The sequence below is a fragment of the Hippocampus bargibanti genome, linkage group LG11 (genome assembly GCF_051943395.1).
Source record: "Hippocampus bargibanti isolate YZ-2025 linkage group LG11, ASM5194339v1, whole genome shotgun sequence".
NCBI lineage: Eukaryota > Metazoa > Chordata > Actinopteri > Syngnathiformes > Syngnathidae > Hippocampus > Hippocampus bargibanti.
The window spans coordinates 5,102,834-5,126,967 of NC_142744.1; the positions used below are offsets into that span (position 1 = coordinate 5,102,834).

The following is a 24,134-nucleotide window of genomic DNA, read 5'->3' on the forward strand; positions in this document are numbered from 1 at the left end:
GCGCTATTGTGCTAATATGTTGACCTCTTGTATCAAACCGGATTATTCAGTCAAGTATAAGACTCCCAAAATATCTGACAGTGCAAAATATGCCCCACAAAAGAATACCCACAAGCTATGCATCAGCACAAAAAGAACACAAACGAAAGACAGCAGTCGGGTATTCAGCTATTGTGCTTTATCACACCAATGTCGACAAGTCTTGATCAGATTTAACCGACTCTGCACAACATAAGCAAGGCGCCTCCTGAATCGTTATGGCACTCGATAATCACGGAGTGCTGATTGGTTCCTGGAGCGGAATTCACTGACATCTGAAAACCGACTCTTTTTCTAATTGCCGCATCATGTCCCTGTTAAATCTTCGTAAATCAGAGCGACTACTCCTATGATGACAGCATATTTGAAGTCATTCACTTCCATTCCCAAAATTTATTCCGAAATGGGATTGGTTTGGATTGGATTTAACCTTTATTAGTCTCGCAGGGGACAAATTTACATTTCACAGTAGCAAAATTATGAAAGTAACATGAAGAAACGAAGTAGAAAAACAAAATACAGGAGCTGCTGTAAAGGCAGCCATTCTCGCGGCGCCATTTTGAATTCAAAAGAACAAAAAAAACTAAATACAGTAAAGTCTCGTTATATCGATATTCAAGGGAGTCCGAAAAAATATCGATATAACCGGGACTATCGATATATCCGACCCTGTTTGCATGTAATTTTCTCTGTGCGTGCATAGAAATCGTATCGATATAACCGGGTCTATCGATATATCCGATATCGATATAACGAGACTTTACTGTAACATAATATGACAACACAAAGACAGTTATTCATTCCTCAGCATTTTCTGTACCCTCATTGTGACATGAAGCAGTTCTAGATGAAAGATGAGAGGATCAAAGCGTCCTGACTTGCAGCGCCATTCATGTATTTGTTCGAGTTTTGCTTTTTTTGCGGGGTACCGATAAAGTGCTGGTCAGACCGCTGCTAATGTTTTTTCCCTTCCACGAGGGGGCAGCATTTGCCTTTTGTCCATATTACCGCTTTGTTACAGCTACAACTATTGTTAAAACGCTATATAAATCAATAGGGATGTATCGTATTGTATTTTGGACAGCTGCACCTATTTTAAGCTCAGATATTCATATCAAGTCATATTTTTACTCCTGGTTTTCTTTGATACTTTGGACTTTTCTGCTCTGGTGACTTTGATTTAGATTTTTTTTTGTTTTAGATTTTGGTCCTGCTGAGTTTATTTTAATACTGCTTTTTTGGTCACCATCACCACCTCACCAATCGTGACCGTTTTTTTCTTACTGGGGTGCAGATAAAGCACTGGGCAGGCCTCTGGAAATATTTTTACCCTTCCACGAGGGGGCAGCATTTGCCTTTTGTACAGCCTACCCCAGTTTCACCTCATATTACTCCAGGCCCATATAATTTAGGAATTAACTCTTTTTTTCTGATGAAAGAAGACAGTCTATGGTTTCTAAAACTCAATTGAATGTTTATGTAGTCCTAAAACTTAATATTCTGTGGGTTGTGCAATTTGAGTGAAAATGACAAAAACCCTGGCACTGGAGTGGACACATTTTTGTACATCGTCTGGCAGTGAATGAGTTAATGTCAAAATCCTCGTGGAAGATGACGGCTGGAGGATGTTGATCACGGCGAAGATAATAATTAAAAAAAAAATTTAAAAAATGGTTATTAGAAATTCTCATTATCTCGGTCGTTGGTTATCTGGAAAAGTCACACTGAAAGCAATTTGCCATCCATGATCAAACCGAAGACTCATTACGATCTCTTTGGCGACTAACTGTGAAGACGCCATGATGACTTTCATGGACTTTGCTTCCGGATGGGACATATCTCGATACGCTGCAGATTTCTCTCATATTGTGTCTGATTTGCCCGGCGAGTGTTGATTGGGAAGGGGACATCAGATAAGGCTAGCAGGGGGGGGGGGAGATGGGGGCAAACGTGCTAACGCAAGACTGTCTTCCCGGGAGATTGGATTTCGTTCAATAAATATCGATGGCTCCTCGGGACCGTCCGTCGATGGTGGATATGCCCCCCCCTCGGGTCACTGACGCAGCAGATTCACAACCGTTGTAGTTGTGTATATCCTTGAGACAGGCATCGGGGTCCGTCCTATATTCTTCCCTCTCGCTTGACTGAATGAGTTTTATTCAATGTCGTCTATCTTTCTGGCTGAAAACTCCTTTCGGCTTCCGACACGACTGCATTTGTCACTCTGACGGCAGACTGCAGCTCTTGTACTTTTGTAGCGAATCATGATCAAAATTGCCAGTTTTTATATTTATTGCAGTCTTTTCAAAGTACAGTGATACCTCGGCTTACAAACACTTTAGCTAACGAACGTTCCGCCTTACGAACATTAAATTCGCGAGAATATAATCTTGGCATACAAACTAGTTTTCGGGAAACATACGGAGCGCCACAATGGCTGGCGGACTAGTTTTCGGCGGAAGAACACCAAACCACATGGTCTAACAGCGCCACCGTGGCTGGTGGACTAGTTTTCCACACCCACATTCTTTCAGTGCAGACGTGGCTCGTTATTGAGTGGATACTTTTGCTTTTTTGGGACCGAAAAAGACCCCACCACAGGCTCGTGTTAAGCCGAAGAGCACACAAAAGAAAATTACGGTCGAGCAGAAGAAGGAGATCATCGAGAAACGCGAACGAGGTGTGCGTTTGCGTGACTTGGCGTCCCAGTACCAGGACGCTAAGTTGACCATTGCTACGTGTGGCTAAGGGTATTTCTGTCTTGTCTAAGCAACGGTCTCAGGCAATAGAAGAGGTTGAACAACTTCTGTTGATTTGGATTAAAGAAAAGCAGCTAGCAGGGGACAGCGTGGGAGGGTATTATCGCAGAGAAAGCACGGCAACTTCACTCGGATATCATCAAGAGGCAACTACATCAGCGACCATTACAAAGGTAAATAAAACGACTTTATTATGCAGTACAGTTTATTTAATTACAATACAATAGCACATTTATTATACATAAAATAAGGTATATTTTGTGTAGTTTTAAGGCTTATTTATTAGAAAATTATGTTTTATGGGGACCTGGAAATGGATTATTTTCATTTTTAAAGGTTTCCTATGGGAAATTAATGTTTGGAATTCGGCAGCACGAATATGCCAGCACTGTTTTTGAGTTGGGAGGAATGTCAGTGCCGTTTGATTATCATCGCTGGTAGCTTTTATTTTTGACAAAAGCAGCGTCACCGTAGAGCGCCACTGGCTATGTGGAACTGTCGCGGCTTGGAATTGAAGCGGATTTACATGGGACAGAAGATGTGCCACAATTTGTTTTCGTCAATGGATGCTACAGCTTCGTGTTTGCTTTCAACATTTACCCTGTAGTAGACGTGCACATTCCATGACGCGTCCCTGATCCACTGGTGAAAAAGAGGCTTTGATCCTCTTTTTCATTTAGAACTGCTTCATACTACAAACAGGGTGCAGGAAGTTCTTAAGATTGAATGGCTGTCTGTGTTGTTTCACGTTATTTGTTATTTAGTTTTTTTGTTGTTTTTTTACTTCAAGATGGCGCCGCGAGAGTGGTTGCCTTTACAGCAGCTCTTGCATTTTGTTTTTCTACTTCTTCTGTTCCTTTCCACTGGCTTTCCTCACTTTGCTGCTGTGAAATTTGAACACCAAGGTCACCTGCTCAAATTTCAGGCGAGACAAAAACCCCTCAGTGTATCCCACAAAGTCTCGATCGAATTTCACCACAAGGATTGAGAACCTGTTTCAAATTAGCCGAGCTCAAAAGTCGTGTTTCATTCCATCAATCACCTTTAAGTTCGTGACATCGATGGAGTGTGAAGGTGTCATAAGCAATCAGAAATATCTTTCGCGGTGCGCCAGCAATAACTGCAGACGATCAAAGGATGGAGATCAAATTATTAACGCGTCTGATTTCGACAAGGAGTGTTAATGAATCCAATGAGATTTCACAGCCTTCAGCGTTGAACTGTCGTGCTTGCAACTGACGATGCTTTGATTGGGTCAGCAGAGATTTTGATTTTTTTTTTTTTTAAGATCATTTTTGGAGATCGTTCAATGGGTCATTGACCAGATCCGCAAAAGGCATGACAGCAAATATATTACTGCTCATTCCAAGGACGTTCCTGCACCGCCATCATTCATAATCTCAATTTTTTTTTACATATACAATCTGATTTTTCTTTTATTTTTAATCAATTTGTTTTTTATATGCAGGTGGCATCGGCACCATCGGTTCTGCGGAAAGCCGCTGAAAATAAATTCCAGCTTCTGTCTGCTAACGGACAGTTGGGACGGCGGGGAAAAAAAATCATTGGCACTGCCCTGCCCACTCTGGAGGATTTACACACTGCAAGAATCAGGACAAGAGCTCAGGAAATCCTACTGGACCCTTCGCACCATGCCCACCACCTTTTCCAGCGACTCCCCTCAGGCAGGTAGTACCGATCCACTGTCTGCTTGATACTTGCACATTGTCTCACAGTTGTTCCTGAGAGGTACCATTTACATTAATGGATTAGATTTGTTTGGGTTAGGTTAGGTTAGATTAGATTAGATTAGATTAGATTAGGTTGGATTAGGTTGGATTAGGTTGGCACATTGTCTCGCAGTTGTTCCTGAGAGGTACCATTTATATTAATGGATTACATTTGTTTAGTTTAGATTAGGATATGTTAGGTTAAATTAGGTTAGGTAACATTAGATTAGGTCAGATTAGATTAGATTAGATTATGTTAGATTACGTTAGGTTAGATTACATTGTATTAGGTTGGATTAGGTTGGATTAGGTTAGATTATATTAGGTTATATTTGGTTAGATTACATTGTATTAGGTTAGTTTACATGACATTGGGTTACATTAGGTTAGATTACATTAGATTGGGTTATATTAGATTATATTAGATTAGTTTGGGTTAGATTAGTTTGGTTGGGTTAGATTAGATTCGTTTGGGTAGATTACATTAGATTAGATTAGATTAGATTAGATTAGATTAGATTAGATTAGATTAGATTAGATTAGATTAGCCTCACCTTTATTAGAGTCCTCCATATTTGTCATGTTTTTTTGTGATGATACTAGTGCGTGTTCTACCGGAGACAAATTCCTTGTGTGTTCTACATACTTGGCCCGTAAAGATGATTCTGATTCTGATTCTGCTGGGGGTGTCGCAGGTCAGAAAGGGGCATCGTTCAAAGCCAGAGGGCTATTATTCAAATACATCAGCCTCTCAATCAATACAGCTGTACTGCATCCGAATACTAAAGTTCTTTGTGCTGCTCCAGCACTCTTTTCCCTCCATGTCCCATTTCAATTTTTTTTTCCTCGCTATGTTCAAACCGTCTACGCTCGCAGCACCACATATGGAGAATTATTTATTGGGTACAAACGGAAACTTTGGTATTTTTAGTTTCACCACGCTGAATTATTCAACCGTCATCCCTGGCCTGACACTGCTGCTTTAAACAAGTGGATTACCTCAAGGCGGGGAAGCCCTCAACATACTACAAAATAAATAAAAAAACTCTGAAAGACAGACGCCCCGAAATGAAAAGCCTTTGACAGCGAGTGGAGGACACGGTGTATTTTTTTTCTTCGCTTTAATTCTTTTTCCCCTGTGCGGTAATCCTTCTCTGGCCCAACACTCTGCCTTGACAGCAACGTATAATTGTTTCTCACTGAGGATTGATCCATGTAAAACACCGGTGTCAAAATCAAGGCCCAAAGGCCAAATATGGCCCGCCGCATCTTCATTCGGCCCGCGAAAGCAAATCAAATGTCATGCTTGCTAAAGTCCGAACCAAAATTTCAAATTGTCTGTTGTGAACCACAATAACAGTCATTATTTTTTACTTCAAATTTTAAAAGTAGTTATTCATTATTATTAATAATAATAATAATAATAATAATAATAATCATAATTTTTATTTCTAAGCACCTTTCAAAACTCTCAAGGACACTAACTCATTCACTGTTAGACGATGTGCAAATAGGTGTCCACTCCAGTGCCAGGGTTTTTGTCATTTTCACTCAAATTCCATAACCCACAGAATATTGTGTTCGATGACTATATAAACATCATGCAGCGTAAGACATCTTAGACTCTCTTCTTTCATCAGAAAAAAAAGTTCATTCCTAAATTATATTGGTCAGTAGTAATATGAGGTGAAAGTGGGGCGGCTGTCCAAAAGTAAAATGCTTAAAAAATGGCATAACTCACTGTTGTCACTGTTTTCGTCCTTGCTGCCATCAATGGTTCCGTCCGGCTTCATCTGCAGGTAGAAGCCCTGCTGGCTGAACAGTCGTGTCACGATCCCTTTCAGCTGTGGCTCTGCAACATGCATGCACACACACACACACACACACACACACACAGACAAACACACGCACACGCACACACACACACAACACACATTGGGGCCAAGCCGCAACCCACCCCGGCCCAGCAAAATCATGTCAGACATGTTTTAAAATCATTTTAACAAAAAAATTAAATGAGCTCATTCACTGCCAGGCGATGTACAAAAAAAGCTGTCCACTCCAGTGCCAGGGTTATTGTCATTATCACTTGAATTGCAGGACCCACAGAATATTGAGTTTTAGGACTACATAAACATTCAATATAGCGTTATAAACCTTAGACTATTTTCTTTCATCAGAAAGAAATAGTTAATTCCTAAATGTTATGGGTCTGGAGTTATATGACCTTGAAATGAGGGTGGCTGTCCAAAATACAATGCAATATACACATATTGGTTGATATAGCGCTTTTACAAGAGCTGAAGCTGGAACAAAGCGCTTAAATGGAAAAAAAGAGAATGTTGCCCCCTTGTGGAAGGGAAAAAACATTGCCAGAGGTCTGGACAGCGCTTTATCGGCACCCTAGCAAGAAAAAAACAAAACCCAAACTAATTCCGGAAATGGCGCTCTGTCATATTTTCAATTCAATAAATTTGTGAATGGCAGTGAATGAGTTAATAGATGCATTGAAGCTGATTTTTTTTTAATACTCACTTAAATACAATACCATTGAAAAGCCCTTTGAATCACGGAGCTCCGACCACAGCCAAAAAAATACGAATATATATTTTTGTGTCTTTGTTTCAGAAAATCAATGAAACTGAATATTAAAGTGAAATATATGTTCATTTTTCACTTGCAGTAGACATTGCCACACATTCGTTACACCATAAGTGGTACTATAGAAAGCCGTTACATCGGCGGATGCCGCCCAAAAGTCACCGTACACTTTTTTTTCTATCCCCATTCAAATTATCATGAAAAACAATAACAATCCAAAGCAAATTCCTTCAACACACAAAAGTGTCACAGTTGCCATTGTGTGTATGTGTACAGAGTGATGGCTGCCGGTATAAAAAGGTGATACTTCATACTAAACAGGACAAGACATTTAGGCACGCTGACAAATGGCGTCATGGCCGTGAAATGGTGAATGACCACCTGTTCAAATCGCGGCGGGGAGTCGGGGAGGGGGGCGACACATTACATTCATCAACACTAATGTACACCTTCACTAGAGCTTGACACACAATATTTACACACGTCGGAGGACTGACCAAAAAAAAAAGAAAGAAGAAGAAGCAGAACTCAAATGAGGAGGCGGAGCCAAACCGTTTTTTTAAAACAGCCACACAGAAATGAGGACAAAAACCAAAAAAAGTCAGCAATCAGACAGGTGTAAAGGCCCAACGGAGGCCCGCCCCCCTTTAGTCCCCTCTGTGTTCCTCCCCAGTGACCCCGAAAAATAGAAGTTGGAGTGGGGGGTAGTCGACATGGGCGTAAATGAGGGTGGAGACGATAAAAAACACAATACACACGGAAACGGATGGAGGCTGAGCTACTAACCTAGCCTGCAGCCCTTATGGGACACCTGCGGAGGTTTCGAGGGTGCATCTTACCAAGTAGTGGGCGGGGGGTGTGGGGTGTGGTTGGGACAGAAGGAGAAAAAGTCTTTTAAAACAGGCAGATTTGATTAATTTATTTAATAAAATAAAATAAAGAGTCCAGTGTAGTATCCGCGAAAATACGTCCAGGCATCAGTAGGCGGGGGTTCACATTCATGGCCGCTTTACAATGTTTTGTAGTATCCAAAAGTAATCGTATTTTATGGTGTATAAGGCGCACGGGAGTATAAGGAGTATAAAGTGTGTTTTCAAGCTACCTGCTAACTACATTTTCTCAACTGGGGAATTGATACCAGTGGAATTGTATATTAGCGCCGATCCAGGTTTGAATCAGTCTGCGGGACTCTCCCATAATAACTACCTGGGGGGTGGAGGGGTTGGCTGGGGGTGTGTGTGATTTACATCATGTGCGCCAACACGGAACTATCGTAAGGCATCAATAAAAGCGGAGTAGCTCTTAATCGCAGAGATCACCCCCCCCCCCCCCCCCCCCCCCCACTGCAGTCATGCTCTGCAATAAACGTTTAGCGTTCAAACATGTCATCAGAAAAGAGGCTTGTGGTGCACTGCGGTGGGACTTATCCCCCACCCCTCTTTTGGGAAAACCCCAATCGGGATTCATTTGGAATTGGACCTTTGAGGTGGGGAGTGAGTGAGAGAGGGGGGGTCTAGTTGTTCACGTGCACGACGGAAAACTCCTCGTGCATTCTCATCAGGGCAACGGGGGTGACGTCACAGCCGAGACATGCATCAGGAAGAAACAGGTGGATTGTTTTTTCTAAGTGGGGGGGGGGGCAACGCGGATAAATTCTACCTTCCGAGGGTCTTTTGGGACCTAGTGACTGCAGCACAAAGCCTCTTAAGGGTAGCGGGGAAGGTTTGGGCTTGGTTAAGCTTGTAAAGGGGTGGCGGAGGAGGTTGAGGGTTCCGTTCGCAACACATTGCGCGTGTCACCATGGCGGGTGTTGTATCGCTCCCGAGCACTGCACTGACCTGGTCGCCGTCTCACGGGTCTTTTCTTGCCGCTGCAGAAGCGCACTTTGCTGAAGACCCCCAAAAAATGACGCTCGCATAAAGAGCGGGGGTCTTTGCTGGGGCTTGGGCGACGCTTGGAGGTGGACACCCGGTCGCTGTTCGACTCTCTCGCTTGGCGCTTCTGGCGGATTAGAGAGCTGGCGATCGCGGCCATCACCCCGCAAAAATAAAATAAAATAAAAACACGCAGATTCGAGTGTGGCTCGAAAAAAAATGGAGTAGGCGTGGATTTTGGGTATCAAACAGACGCTTCAACCAAATGTTGATGAGGAGGAACTCTGGATCGGGAACATCATTGAGATTCCAGTTGCATCTTCAGGCGATAAAAGAGAACTTTGTCGCCACTTTACTGCTTTCAATCAACCCACTGGACCGTGCACAGATTGCCCGCAACAGTGTTGATAAGTTGCCTGTCATTGGAGAGGTTCTGCCCAAAATCCCTTTTCACCTTCTCGGCTTCTTTGGAGCAATTCTTCAGATGGAATGTCAAAAAAAATCTCCTTGGGCGTTTAATCCTCGCACATGATTGTGCATGGCGTTTTGCGAAGGAGTCCAGATCACTCTGGTTTTGACGACGGGGGGAATGAGGGTGGTGAGATTAAAAAAAAGGGGGGGAAAGGCTGGGGATCGGCAATAACGAGTGCTGCAGGAATGTGGTGGTGGTGGGGGGCGGGGGGACGTATTAAAAGCAACAATTAGTTTCACGGGCGAAAAAAAAGGACATTATTCCTCGGTATGTCTCGTTGCTGTGGCTTTGCACCGACTGCCGACTAAGTGAACGCTCCATAGACCGCCTCACCCTCTTCCTCCCCTCTCCTTCCCCCTCCTGCTCCTCCTCCTTCTCCCCACTCCGCCTTTCTCTCCAACTCTTTTTAACGCAATCATACGTGATTGTATTCGGAATTCTAAAAGCCGTGAGATGAGAGCGCTGGTTTAAGAAAATGTGAAGAAATAATAAGAACACTAAAAAAATGAAATGTGCTCCTAAATATCAAAAATCAGAATCAGAAAACCTTTCAAGGACAACCGACACCATTTTTCCTCTCGGGGGCCGTTATGAATTTGGGGAAGCTATTAGAATGTTTAATCCCCTCCACATATTACATAAGAGCGCACAACAAATGAATGATTAACTAATTTTCAAATCTGAAGTCAAGAATAATGACTGTTATTGTGGTTTACAGCCAAAAATATGAAATTTTGGTGAGGATTTTAGCAAGCGTCATGGAATTTCACAAGTTTGATTTGCTTTCACGGGCCCAATAAAATGATGTGGCGGGCCGGATTTGGCCCCCGGGCCTTGACTTTGACACCTGTGCATTAGACTCTCTTCTTTCAACAGTTAATTCCTAAGTTATTTTTGTCTGGAGTTATCTGAGCTTGAAATGGGGGTGACTGTACAAAAGGTAAATGCTGCCCACTAGTGGAAGGGAAAAAAAAAACATTTCCAGAGGTCTGACCAGCGCTTTATCTGCACCAAAACCCGAACAAATTTGGGAATGGCGCTCCACGTCGTATTTTCAATTGGCATAATGGCAGTGAATGAGTTAATAGGGGAAAACAATTCTAGAAAAAATGTCTTTTCCTGGGTCTACTGTATATATTGTGGAATGGATACTATTTGGTAGTACAGTTATTTCATAGCCAAGTAGAGTCAGGGTGATGATCGTGAGACATTCACTGCAAGATGTGAAAAAAACGTGTCCACTCCAGTGCCAGGGTTTTTGTCATTGTCACTCGAATTCCAGGACCCACAGAATATTGAGTTTTAGGACGACACAAACATTCAATTGAGCGTAAGAAACCTTAGACTCTCTTCTTTCATCAGAAAAATAAGTTATTTCCTTAAATTATATGGGTCTGGAGTTATGAGCTTGAAATGGGGGCGGCTGTTCAAAATACAATACATCCATATTGATTTGTATATGTAGCGCTTTAACAACAGCTGTAACAAATAAAAAAGGCAAATGCTGTCCCCCGTGGAAGGGAAAAACATTGGCAGAGGTCTGACCAGCGCTTTATCGGCACCCCACAACCCCCTCAAGAAAAAGCAAAACCCCAACAAATTTGGGAATGCTGCTCCACATCACGCTTTTTAATTCCCAAATAAATTTGAGAATGGCAGCGAATGAGTTAATCTTGCATTTCTGGAATATGAGTGAAAGAGCCCCTCTATTTTGTTTTTTTACTTCTTTCATTCATTTCATCTTACTTTCATAACGTTGCTGCTATGAAATGTCAATTTTTCCACTGGTAGACTATTAAAGGTAAAACAATCATCAATCCAAAATACATCCAATTTTAGCTGTGCCAGGGGGCGGCCATTTTGGTAGTTGCTGTCATTGGAAAAAAACACATCACCACAGCTATTCAGGGCTCAGGCAAAAAAAAAAAATCATGTATCATCGTTAAAAAGAACAAACGAACAGATGAGCAATGATTGGTCGCCACCGGAGCAACTGTGATGACATTTTTGATCGATAGCAACTGGCAAAATGGCCGCCCGCTGGGATCCCTCAAAGCTGGTGGGTTTTGCTGCTTAACTCATATTCCACAAAATGGCGGAGGCACTTATAACATACTATAATATACAGACTTGATCTTAGTTTTCCTCCTTTGTGCTTTCTACTATCTTTGTGACAGATTTATTTCCTGTATATGAGAGTTGTCCATATTGTAGTTTGCCAGTGAATGAGTTAAACAGAATACCGTGTTTGGATGACAGTCGCTAAATGGAATTTATGGTTGTAAAAAATAACAATTAGGGGCTTATTTTCACATTTAAATTGTCCATTCTTGACATAGCAAGTAGTGACCCCGTAGTTAAGTCATGAGAACTGGTTATAATATAGTTTAACAAGCTCCAATGATGATACAATCAAGACCACGACAATGACTGGGGGGGGGGAGTCTTCATGCGACCATCATCATTTCCACCAACACAGCAAAACCCGTTTTTTTACCATAAAATATTGAATGCTTTTTGACAAATACTTATTTTATTTATACCTCCTCCTTATATAAGATATGAATATCGTCAGTGGAGGCCAACCACCCCCCTACTGAGACTGAGATAAGAGGTACAAACACATGCAGGCTTTTTTCCCAAAGAAAGAATAAACAATGGAAGAAAAAAAAACGCTGGCAAGAGTCTATAAAACTCTTCACTTCTCGCATGCTGGAATGTAAATTCTGGTTTGGCTTTGACCCGGTGGGAAGGATATGTCAAGACCGTCAGAAGAAACATCCATAACAAGCACATTCTTAGCAGTGTTGTGTTCTTAAAAGGGGTGGGGGGGGGGGCATCATGTAGAATGAGATTTTGCAGATGTAGGTGGGCTTTTGTAAAATAGAGACATGTTATGAATACTAAACTATATCCTTTATGGCGTCTGCATGAAAAGACAATTGATGTTCTTTTTGAGCCAAGAAGCAGCTGTTGGCAGCAGCAGCAAATGTGATTCACTACACCGTAAGTGTATTGATTTTTTTTAGATCAATGTAAACATGTGCACGGTTGAATTAGAAGCAGCTCTAAAGCGTTTGAAAACGAGGAAGAAAAACGAGGAAGAAAACCAAATACAGGCCGTTGTAAGAGTGAAGCGTTTTCTGACCAGGGGAATTACTTTATGTCTGCTGACCTCTTGTGGTGGAAAACTCAACCACAGCTCTTAAAAACGACATGGAAGTTTTCACCCTTATGCTCGTGTCCTTGAGACAATAAAACCAAGCTGTCCGTCTTTTATTCTGAAACGCAAAACGAATGGACGTTTAATATTACCGTTTCTATACAGTACAGTACACGTTTTGAGTACGCATATTACTCGTGTTTTAAAAGCAAAAATCTACCACTGGGTGGTTGCCAGCTCATCGTATCGACGTCATCTTGGTGAAAAATTAACAATATATAAATACATAAATAATTTACAGAGATATAGATATGGATGGATAGAGATAGATAGATAGATAGATAGATAGATAGATAGATAGATAGATAGATAGAAAATATCCCAGATGTACAACATACAGATTTTTGGAATGTGGAAGAAAACTCACTCAAGGACAGTGAGACGTGTAAAAATGTGTCCACTCCAGTGCCAGGGTTTTTGTCATTGTCCCTCAAATTGCGGGAGCCACCGAATAATGAGTTTTAGGACTACATAAACATTCGACAAAGCGTTAGAAAACTTAGCCTCTCTTCTTTCATCAGAAAAAAAAAGTTAATTCCTAAGTTATATGGGAGTTACATGAGCTTGAAATGAGGGTGGCTGTCCAAAATACAATGCAATACATACATATAGATTTATATCATGCTTTAACAACAGCTGAAGCTGTAACAAAGTACTAAAATGGAAAAAGGTGAACACTGCCCCATGTGGCAGGGAAAAAAACATTGCCAGAGGCCATGGCCAGTGCTTTATCAGTACCCTAGCAAGAAAAAACAAACTAATTTGGGAATTGCGCCCTACGTCATATTTTCAATGCAGCGTAAGAAACCTTGGACTCTCTTCTTTCATCAGAAAAAAAAGTTAATTCCTAAATTATGTGGGTCTGGAGTTATATGAGCTTGAAATGAGGGCGCCTGTCCAAAATACAATGCAAGACATAATATGCTGGTTATATAGCGCTTTAACAACAGCTGACGCTGGAACAAAGCACAAAAATTGAACAAATACAAATGCTGCCCCTTGGTAGAAAAGAAAAAAACCATTGCCAGAGGCCATGGCCAGTGCATCATCGGCACCCAAGCATGAAAAAACAAAACCCGAACAAATTCGGGAATGGCGCTCTACGTAATATTTTCAATTCCCGAAGAAATTCCTGAATGGCGGTGAATGAGTTAGAATTAAAGTTACTGGCACTTATGGCACAAAAAAAAGTCTATTACAGCACAACAAAGCAAGTATGTTGTCGGCACCAAAAATGAAGGGACGGTAGAAAGACGCCCGATTGTGGATGTTGATGAGTTTTGATGAAGTGCTTGTCATGTCAATTAAAGGACAACCGACACAATTTTTTTTTGTTTCCCAACTGACATCAGAAAAACATTTTATAGCATCTAAAATACCCAAAACACACAGGCTAATATTTTTAGTCAAATGCAAAACACCAATAAAAGTGACTTAAAGTGTCCAAAAACGACTTCAAAATGAAACCGGAAATGGCCAGTTTCAGAAAGTCCCACCCCCAGTTCGTGATGTCACGCCACATCTTGCCTTGCTCTAGAATCAAAACAATGGCTTAAGATTCGGAGAAGATGCTTTCTTGTTACTCATCTAGTTATGAATATGATTCAAATAGTTCTGAAGAGGAAAGCATAAATGTTTGCAATCGATTAAAGAAGTACTTCCTTATCAATTGAGCCGTCAGGAATCCATTGTAGCGTCCCGGAAAATGCACAAGATGGCTCCCATCTCTGTTGGAAATGGGCTGATTTGTTTTGCTGGGAATTTGTGTCAGCTATTGTCATATAGTAGTCTTGGTGCAACACACAACGATTCACCATCGCGTTATTTATGTGTTTCCTTCTAATTTCGCCATCAACACGGATCAACACGAAATTTTCAGACCAAACAAAGTACCCAAAATGCATTGTGTGTCGCATTCTCGGTCAGGGGCGTTCCATACGTGACGTCACGTCATGCATCGTCATCAACTCAAAAACCTGAATATTCCGCGTGAGTCTTAAAACGTAAAATATAGCTATATGCTGTGGAATCTTTGTAAAATACGCTCAGTAGAAGTCATTTGAAGTGATTTTGCAAATTATGGACACAACAGGCGTCGGTTGTCCTTTAAACACGACTTTATGATGATGACGACGGAAACGACGCCAATCCAAGTGAAACTGTAGAATGTTACGCAGCCTTTACTGCCTCAGAAGGTCACTTCCGGTGTCCTTATTCAATGATTTACAGCGGTTAATTAAAGCTGAGAATGTGTTAGCCACTCAATTAATAATTCATTTAGTGCTATAAGGGCAGCCGTATTTGTGCCAAGTGAAATCAAGATTGTTAATTGACTTTGATACCGTACAATGGATTTAAAAGGTTTACACACACACGTCTTCCAATGCCAGTTTTTGTGAAGTAAAAAAAAAGATACCGAAATAATCTTTAAAAATATTCTAAATATCTGACCAGTCTGTGGAACTAAAATAATAATAATAATAATAATTGGATCATAAAAACACAATAGAGAAAATGTGGGAACATGTCTGATAAATGAGAATAGTGTTTTGTCTTATGAACTAATCAAATACATTTAAAGGACAACCGACGTCACTTTTTTGTTTCTTAACTGACATCAGAAAAACGATTTATAGCATCTGAAAATACCCAAAACACGCAGTATGATATTTTTTGTCAAATGCAAAACACCAATAAAAATGACTTAAAGTGTCCAAAATGTGCAAACAATTGAGCTGCGAATTGGGCATTTTCAGAAAGTCCCGCCCCAGTTTGTGACGTCACGCCAAAACAATGGCTTCAGATTCGGAGAATATGCTTTCTTGTTACACATCCAGTTATGAATATGATTCAAATAATTCTGTAGAGGAAAGCATACATGTTTGCAATCGATTAAAGAATTTATTCCGTGTCATTATGAGGCAACATTGAAACACCGAAAAAGAGGCACAAAATGGCGACCTCCTGTGGCCACCTCCGTTTCCACAGGCTGATAAATTCCTTATATGGAGCTTTGACGCCCTCTTCTGGAGGTCCCCAGACCAAACAAGTACAGCAAAATACATTGACGTGATGGAAGGACCGCTACGATGCGTCTTTTTTTTTTCGGTCAGGGGCGTTCCTTTAGTGACGTCACGTACGGACTCGTCACCAACTCAACACTGGTATTTCAATATATTTGTCATGAAGTTTATCTGTTCCTAGTAGGCTTTCTTAACGTATGTCTTAGTCTTAATTTCAGCACAATTACAAACGGGTATTTCAAAATATTTGTCATGAAGTTTAGCTGTTCTAGTAGGCTTTCTTAACTTATGTCATAGTCTTAATTTAAGCACAATTACAAACGGGTATTTCAAAATATTTGTCATGAAGTTTAGCTGTTCTAGTAGGCTTTCTTAACGTATGTCTTAGTCTTAATTTAAGCACAATTACAAACGGGTATTTCAAAATATTTGTCATGAAGTTTAGCTGTTCTAGTAGGCTTCCTTAACTTATGTCTTAGTCTTAATTCAAGCACAAACGGCTACATATTTCAAAATCTTTGTCATAAAGTTTAGCTGTTTAGGGTTTCCTAACTTACGTTTTTACAACCTTGCTTTTAACGGTCCACCAAAAAAATTCTCCTCAACAATAAGCACATGAGTTTAATGGGAAGGACTTCTCAAACTTTGTCTCACGTATCTCAGGTACTGTTTGAGGTTGGGGGTGGGGGGGGGATAGAAGTGGACTGCGGGACTCGGCGCTAAACTGATGCACACACTCAGAAGCGACTAAGCCGCAGCACTCGACTCAATTGTGTGTGTGCGGGCCAATCAAACCACTCAACCACCTTCTTCATCATCATCACAACACACACACATACACACGACACATAGACACACACTTTAGAGCATGCAAACGGAACGTGTTGTGTGTGGGGGGGTATTATAGGGGGGATTGTCTCTCACCGTCGGTGATAGTGGTCGACTTCGATCGTTGTCCACAGAAACACTGCAGCATATGCGCTCCTTTCTGAAGGAATGGTCTCAGAATCCTCATTGATTTGGCTTTTTTTGGGGTTTTTGGGGGGAGGGAGGAGGGGGGAAGGTAGCCCTCTTCAATCCAAACAATGGCACAACACCGCACAGCATGCGGGGTCGGGCAGCATATCCTACACACAGCCTCTCTTTCTCTCTCTCTCTCTCTCTCTCTCTCTCTCTCTCTCTCTCTCTCTCTCTCTCTCTCTCTCTCTCTCTCTCTCTCCTTCTCTACAGCCTTGGAAGGGCACAGTCTGCAGGGCACGTTAGGCTAAAACAAGGCATCTTGAGGGGGTCTCACTCACTCACTCATTCCCACCACCGCCGCCACCTTCTCCTCTCCTCCCTTTGGAGTCGTCATCCTCTCGCTGGCTTCTCCAAGGCAACGCAAAGGATGAAACGCCGTGGTCCAATTGTAACGGTACCGGCAGCGGACGTAATAGCAAAAGGGGGTTGGAGTAGGGGGGGGGGGGGGTACTAAAAAAAAGGGACAAGAAGAAATCGGTGGTGGATGGAAGGAGGAAGAGGAGTGGGTACCCTGGTGGTGATGTTGGTGCTGATGCGGGAGGTTTTGTGGGTGAGGGAGGAGGGATCGGGGGGTACGCGTAGCACTTGTGCTATTCCAGAGGTGGCAAAAGTACTCACGCTCTTAAGTGAGCTGAAGATGTGTTAGTTTAAAACAAGAGAAGCCTTAAAAGGCAACCGACGTCACTTTTTTGTTTTTTAACTGACATCAGAAAAGCGTTTTATAGCATCTAAAATACCCAAAACATACAGTATGATATTTTTATTCAAATGCAAAACACCAATAATAATGACTTAAAGTGTCCAAAATCTGCAAAAAATTGAGCTGCGAATTGGGCATTTTCAGAAAGTCCCGCCCCCAGTTCGTGACGTCACGCCAAAACGTCTTGCATTGCTGTAGAGTAAAAACAATGGCTTCAAATTCGGAGAATATGCTTTCTTGTTACACATCCAGTTATGAATATGATTCAAATAGTTCTGAAGAGGAAAGCATACGTGTTTGCCATCGATTAAAGAAGTCCTTCCGTGTCATTTTGAGGCTTCTGGACTGCAATGTAACGTCCCACAAAAGAGGCAGAAAAATGGTGAACAGCTCCTGTGAGGAATGAATCAGCCCGTTTCCACAGGCTGATACATTCCTTGCATGGAGCTTGGACTCCCTCTGCTGTCGTTTTCTGACGTAACGTCTAGTGGGATAAACATATCGTATTTTCCGGTGTATAAGGCGCACTGGAGTATAAGGCGCACCCCCAAGGAATGGTGTAATTTCAAACTGTTTCCATATATAAGGCGCACCGGACTATAAGACGAACCTTCAATGTATGAAAAACGTTTTCCAAATGTAATATATTAATGTATATAAAAGTTTTCCACATTATAAGGTGCTACAGTAGAGGCTGTGGTTGCGCAATACTTCTACGGGGGGAAATGGAGTCGGTGGCTGCTGACAGTAGTTGCAAGACCTGTTGTGGCCCAAAATGATTTCATATATAAGGCCCATTCACTGCCAGACGTGAAAAAAATGTGTCCACTCCAGTGACAGGGTTTTTGTCATTTTCACTCATATTGCAGGACCCACAGAATATTGTGTTTTAGGACTACAGTACATAATTATTCAATGCAGCGTTAAAAACTTAAGACTCTCTTGTTTCATCAGAAAAAAACGACTTAATTCCTAAGTTATATGGGTCTGGAGTTATCTGAGCTTGAAATGGGGGTGGCTGTAAAAAATACAGCATAATACATACATTTTGATTTATATAACGCTTTAACAACAGAGGAAGCTGTAATAAAGCGTTAAAATGGACAAAAAGCAAATGCTGCCCGTCGTGGAAGGAAAAAACATTTGCCAGAGGTCCAGCCAGCTCATTATGAGCACCCAAGGAAGAAAAACATCAGAACTAATTCGGCAATGGCCTCAATAAATTCCTGAATGAGTTCATGCTAACACAGCGAAACGCCATCATATACGCGAATAAATAACACATGTGCAGTGCTTTTGTAACGTTTTAAGCAGCAGATATTTGACTACAAATGGCACAGCAGTACATGTAGACTGACAGTTTAACAATACCCAGGCAAACTGGACAGACACTCCCCAACTTACAAACGAGATACGTTCCGGATCAGTCGTTCGTACGGTGAATTTGTTTGTAAGTTGCTTCAGTGCTATATTTTGTATGGAATATATGTTTAAGGCTTGTATAAGTATGTTTATGTAAATATGTTTAACTTGTATAAGTACCCTTTATAGGTTTGTACTGAAAAATAAATGTTTAATAAAATATATGTTCTATAAAGATATGTACATGTACAACTGGAGAGAATACTATATATGTTACTACAAAAATTTTTGTATGTACCGTTGTTCGTAACTTGAATGTTCGTAAGTAGGGAAGTGTATGTGTATTTATGCTCTGCAATAGGATGCAATAAAAAATATGTAAATCATTACTGCAGATTTTCAAACCACTTACGTAGTTGACTGAATTACCTCTTATATTCTCATAACTTATGCTTTTTTACATTTTCATAAATTACAATATTATCGTGTTGATAAAGAAAACAGATGTACCGTTGTTCGTAACTTGAATGTTCGTAAGTAGGGAAGTGTATGTGTATTTATGCTCTGCAATAGGATGCAATGAAAAAATATGTAAATCATTACTGCAGATTTTCAAGCCACTTACGTAGTTGACTGAATTACCTCTTATATTCTCATAACTTATGCTTTTTTACATTTTCATAAATTACAATATTATCGTGTTGATAAAGAAAACAGTGTGAAAACAACATAGCGGCAACTACAGTACAGCATTTGCAGCATTTAAATTGCCTCACGACCTTGTTTTTTTGACATGTTGTCAGTATTTTAATGTATACAATGTACATAAAAGGATGTTTCGGGTCAACTAAATGTTCCGACGCCAGTTATGCAAATGAGAAAAGGTCAGTGAAGAGGATGAGAGGCATTGGGAGAGGGAACGGAAAGTGGGAGGGGCATGTGTGACAGGGTGACGGTGCTGATTATTCAACTCTTGATACTCTCCGCTGTATGTATACAAAGTGTATTGAGAAAAGGAAGTTATTGTCTGTCTCCGCCTGTTTTGCTGGCGTGCTGAAAATAACCTTCCTGTGTGTGTCGGGAACAAACTGTCATCTGCATGTGATGACACGGTGGAAAGCGAAGATAGCTTTGGTGTCACCTACACTTAGTAAAATGCGTTGAAAGCCAGGTGAAAAGTTCACCTTGTAAGGCAATCTGCAAACATTAACTCATTCACTGCCAGACGATGTGCAAAAAAAAGGTGTACATTTCATTGCCAGGGTTTTTGTCATTGTCACTCAAATTCCAGGACACACAGAATATTGTGTTTTAGGACTACATAAACATTCAGTGCAGCGTAGGAAACCTTAGACTCTCTTTTTTCATCAGAAAAAAAACAGTTAATTCCTAAATTATATGGGAGTTATATGAGCTTGAAATGAGGGTGGCTCTCCAAAATGCAATACATACATATTGGCTAAAGCTGGAACAACACTAATGTGGAAAAAGGGAAATACTACCCCCTTGTGGCAGGGAAAAAAACATTGCCAGAGGCCATGGCCAGCGCTTTATCGGCACACAAACGAGAAAAAAACTAACCCCGAACAAATTCGGAAATGGCGCCATACGTCATATTTTCTATGCAGCGTAAGAAATCTGAGACTCTCTTCTTTCATCAGAAAGAAAAGAGTTAATTCCTAAGTTATATTGGTCTGGAGTTATCTGAGCTTGAAATGTGGGCACCTGTACAAAATACAGGAGAATAAATACGGATTGGTTTATATTGGATTTGATTTGCATTTAATAGTTCAGCATAAGAAACCTTAGACTCTCTTCTTTCAGTTAATTCCTAAATTATAAGGATCTGGAGTTATATGAGCTTGAAATGTGGGTGGCTCTCCAAAATGACATTCATACATATTGGTTTATATAGAGCTTTTAACAACAGCTGAAGCTGTAACAAAGTACTAAAATGGAAAAGGGGAAATGCTGCCCCTTGTGGAAAGGAAAAACAATGCCAGAGGCCATGGCCAGCGCTTTATCGTCACCCAAACAAGAAAAAACAAAACCCGAACAAATTCGGGATTGGCGTCATACTTTCAAATCACGAATACATTTGTGAATGGCAGTGAATGGGGTTAAGACATTCCTGTAGTCTTCTCGATTGCTTGCTAACCTAAAAATGTAAATTTAGAAAATGTGTCAGAAGTTTTAGTTCTGGTGTCGCTCAAGATATATGCTGCAAGAAAATGGAAAGGAAAGGAAAAACATTGCCAGAGGCCATGGCCAGGGCTTTTTCTGCACCCAAACAAGAAAAAAAAAAAACGAACAAATTTGGGAATGCCGCTCTACGTCCTATTTTCAATTCCCGAACAAATTCGTGAATGGCAGTCAATGAGTTAATGTCAATTGTAAGTTGATATAAGTTGATGGGAAATCACAGAGATCTACAAACACTGACTAATTTAGAGGAATTTGCACGTAACCACATGCTGTAGCACCCCGGTTTCCTCCTTAGTAAACAACATAACCCCTCGAACGCAGGCAGTTCGGACGTGTGCAGTTTAGTCTCAACACAAAGCAGTTGCCAAACAAAAGAAATTCAACATCAGCTTCTAAATTGAGCTTACCGCTCGATGATTTTGCTTACCGGCGTTTTTATCCCCCATGTCCCCTTTTAAGTGGTGCAGAAGTTTAAGCGACCGCTGGACCGGATTCCGTTGCTCGCACCCTCCACGGGTAGGAGAGCGCTTTTTAGTCAGGGCGTTTGGTTCAATGTAAAGAGCAGCCCCCCGCGCGGACACGCGGGTGTATCTCGGACAAGAAAGCGGTGGTCAGCAACTTCAGGAAGGAGGTTGGGTTTGATTTGAAGGTGGATGGGCGCTTCGGGTGAAGTTTCTCTGTCTTGTCTGTCTGTCTGTCTGTCTGTCTGTCGCTCTCTCTCTCTCTCTCTCTCTCTCTCTCTCTCTCTCTCTCTCTCTCTCTCTCTCTCTCTCTCTCTCTCTCTCTCTCTCTCTCTCTCTCTCTCTCTCTCTCTCTGGCTCTCTCTCTCTGGCTCTCTCTTTTCTCGCTCTGACTCTCTCTGACTCTTTTTCCCTCTCCCCTTCTATCTCTTTCTCTCTCTCTCTTTTCTCTCTCTCTTTCTCTCTCTCTCACGTTTCTCTCTCTTTCTCTCTTTCTCTCTTTCTCTCTCTCTCTCACTGTCTCTCACTGTATCTCTCTCTTTCAGTCTTTTTCTCTCTCTATCTATCTCTATCTTTGTCTCTTTCTCTTTTCTCTCTCTGTGCCTCTCTCTTTTTCTCTATTCCTCTCTCTCTTTCTCTCGCTCTTTATTTCTCTCGCTCTTTCTTTCTCTTGCTCTTTCTTTCTGTCTTTCTCTTGCTCTACCCCTTTTTCTCTCTCCCTTTTCTCTCTCTTTCTCTCTCTCTCTCACTTTTCTCTCTTTCTCTCACTGTCTCTCACTGTATCTCTCTCTTTCTGTCTTTTTCTCTCTCTATCTCTTCTCTCTCTCTCTCTCTCTCTCTCTCTCTCTGTCTTTTTCTCTCTCTCTCTCTCTCTTTCTCTCTCTCTCTCTCTCTCTTTTTCTCTACCTCTTTCTCTCTCTCTCTTTCTCTCTTTTCTCTCTTTCTCACTCTCTCTCTATTTCTCTTTTTTCTCTCCTTCTTTCTCTCCTTCTCTCTCTCTCATTCTCTATTTCTCTTTCTCTTTCTCTCTCTCTCTCTCATTCTCTATTTCTCTTTCTCTTTCTCTACCTCTCTTTCCCTCTCTCTCTTTCTCTCTGTCTCTCACTGTCTCTCTCTTTCTCTTTCTATCTTTCTCTCGTTCATGTTCTCTCTCTCTTTTCTCTCTTAATCTTTCTTTTCTCTCTCTTACTCTTTCTCTCCCTCTCTCGTTCTCTTTCTCTCTGTCTCTCACTGTCTCTCTCTATTACTGTCTCTCTCTCTCTCTCTCTCTCTGGACTAAGGAAGAAGGACACCAGATATTTTCTAAAATAATGATTTTTCTTATTCCCTTTTATATCCACGTGTTATCTCACATTCCGTCGTGTCGGCTGAGGCATTCCGTGTTGTAACCTTCACTTCCCACGGTGACCCAACGGTGCGGTCGACAGGCAAAATGACCGAAAACAAGAATGCGTTTATGTCCACCGGGCTCATTGATCAATGTGGGAGAGAATGCCTTGTCAGCGCTTGAGGGACACGATGTAAGCAGGCAGCTTCAGTTTCCTCTGATGTCTAAAAGAGGCCAGAGAGGCTAACGTGTCATGATTGGGTCAGGGGAATGGACTCTCATTAACAGTCACATATGACATCATCAAATGAATCGCGTGAATGATGACTTTTCCCGCGTGTGTAATTTCAGACATCTCTTTTCCTGTCCCGTGATCGGAAACTTTGTTCCAGCCGTCGACCGGCGTCAGTTCCCAGTCAATCAATAAAGGCATCCTATGAAACGATGAGAAGGTTTTTTTCAGCCGTCATCTGGTGTCGGACGTTTCGCTTCTTATCCAAGAGGCTTCGTCAGCGAACTAAAATCTTTTGCTGGTAGTTTTGGCCATATATATATATATATATATATATATCCCTGCTGTCCAGACGTGACAGTGCCAGACTCTGCTATGATTGGTCCCTGCTCTTAGGTTGGGGGGTGCAGAGAACTACTCCCTGCGGCTACACTGATTACTTCTATTGTCCTGCCTGAGTATGGGATCTACGACTGGCCTGATTGCCCCATTTGATCTGGTATCACCTCATCAGCATAACTAAGCCTACGTTGCCTAAGAAGTCGGTTGTATGAACGATCCAAATTGAACCTCACCCCACCACGCCGATTTAGTGAAGGGTTTTGCTGTTTTATGAAAATAGCTTCGTTTACTCCCCTTTCAGACCATCTATTTTCTTTCGCTAAGATTTTAACCTCATTGTCGACAAATTTCTTTCGCTAAGTCCAAGTCCGCTAAGTCCAAGTCCGTAGACCCCATACTCAGGCAGGACAATAGAAGCAATCAATCAGGACAATAGAAGTAATCAGTCTAGCCGCAGGGAGTAGTCCTCTGCTCCCCCCTAACCTGAGAGCAGGGACCAATCATAGCAGAGTCTGGCACCGCAACGTCTGGACCGTAGGGATATGTATAGGGCCAAAACTACCAGCAAAAGATTTTAGTTCGCTGACGAAGCCTCTTGGATAAGAAGCAAAATGTCCGACACCTTCAAAGAAGTACAGATGACGGCTGAAAAAAAAACCTTCGATGGACCACTCATGTACGACTAAGAGCTTACACAGACGCATCCTTTGAAAGTGAACACGTTTACTCAGGAAAGAATTTTGACATTAGTCATTAAAAAAAAA

General features: G+C 41.5%; 1 protein-coding gene across 4 annotated transcripts in view; it reads right to left on the reverse strand.

The window, feature by feature from the left end:
• LOC148891235 (fibroblast growth factor 12) overlaps positions 1–21,633 on the reverse strand; it is a 37,037-nt gene extending 15,404 nt beyond the window's left edge. Inside the window, exons 1-3 of one of the 4 annotated variants that reach the window (XM_089008546.1) lie at positions 8,968–9,789; positions 7,916–7,963; positions 6,270–6,380 (exon numbers count right to left, since the gene is read on the reverse strand). In XM_089008546.1, the coding sequence (XP_088864672.1) occupies positions 6,270–6,380; positions 7,916–7,963; positions 8,968–9,163 (355 nt within the window). In that variant the 5' untranslated portion in view covers positions 9,164–9,789. Of the gene's footprint in view, positions 1–6,269; positions 6,381–7,915; positions 7,964–8,967; positions 9,790–16,645; positions 16,769–21,435 lie in introns of those variants that run through there. The other 3 variants (XM_089008549.1, XM_089008548.1, XM_089008547.1) reach the window with 3 other exon arrangements.
• Between the last annotated feature and the right edge of the window lie 2,501 nt (positions 21,634–24,134).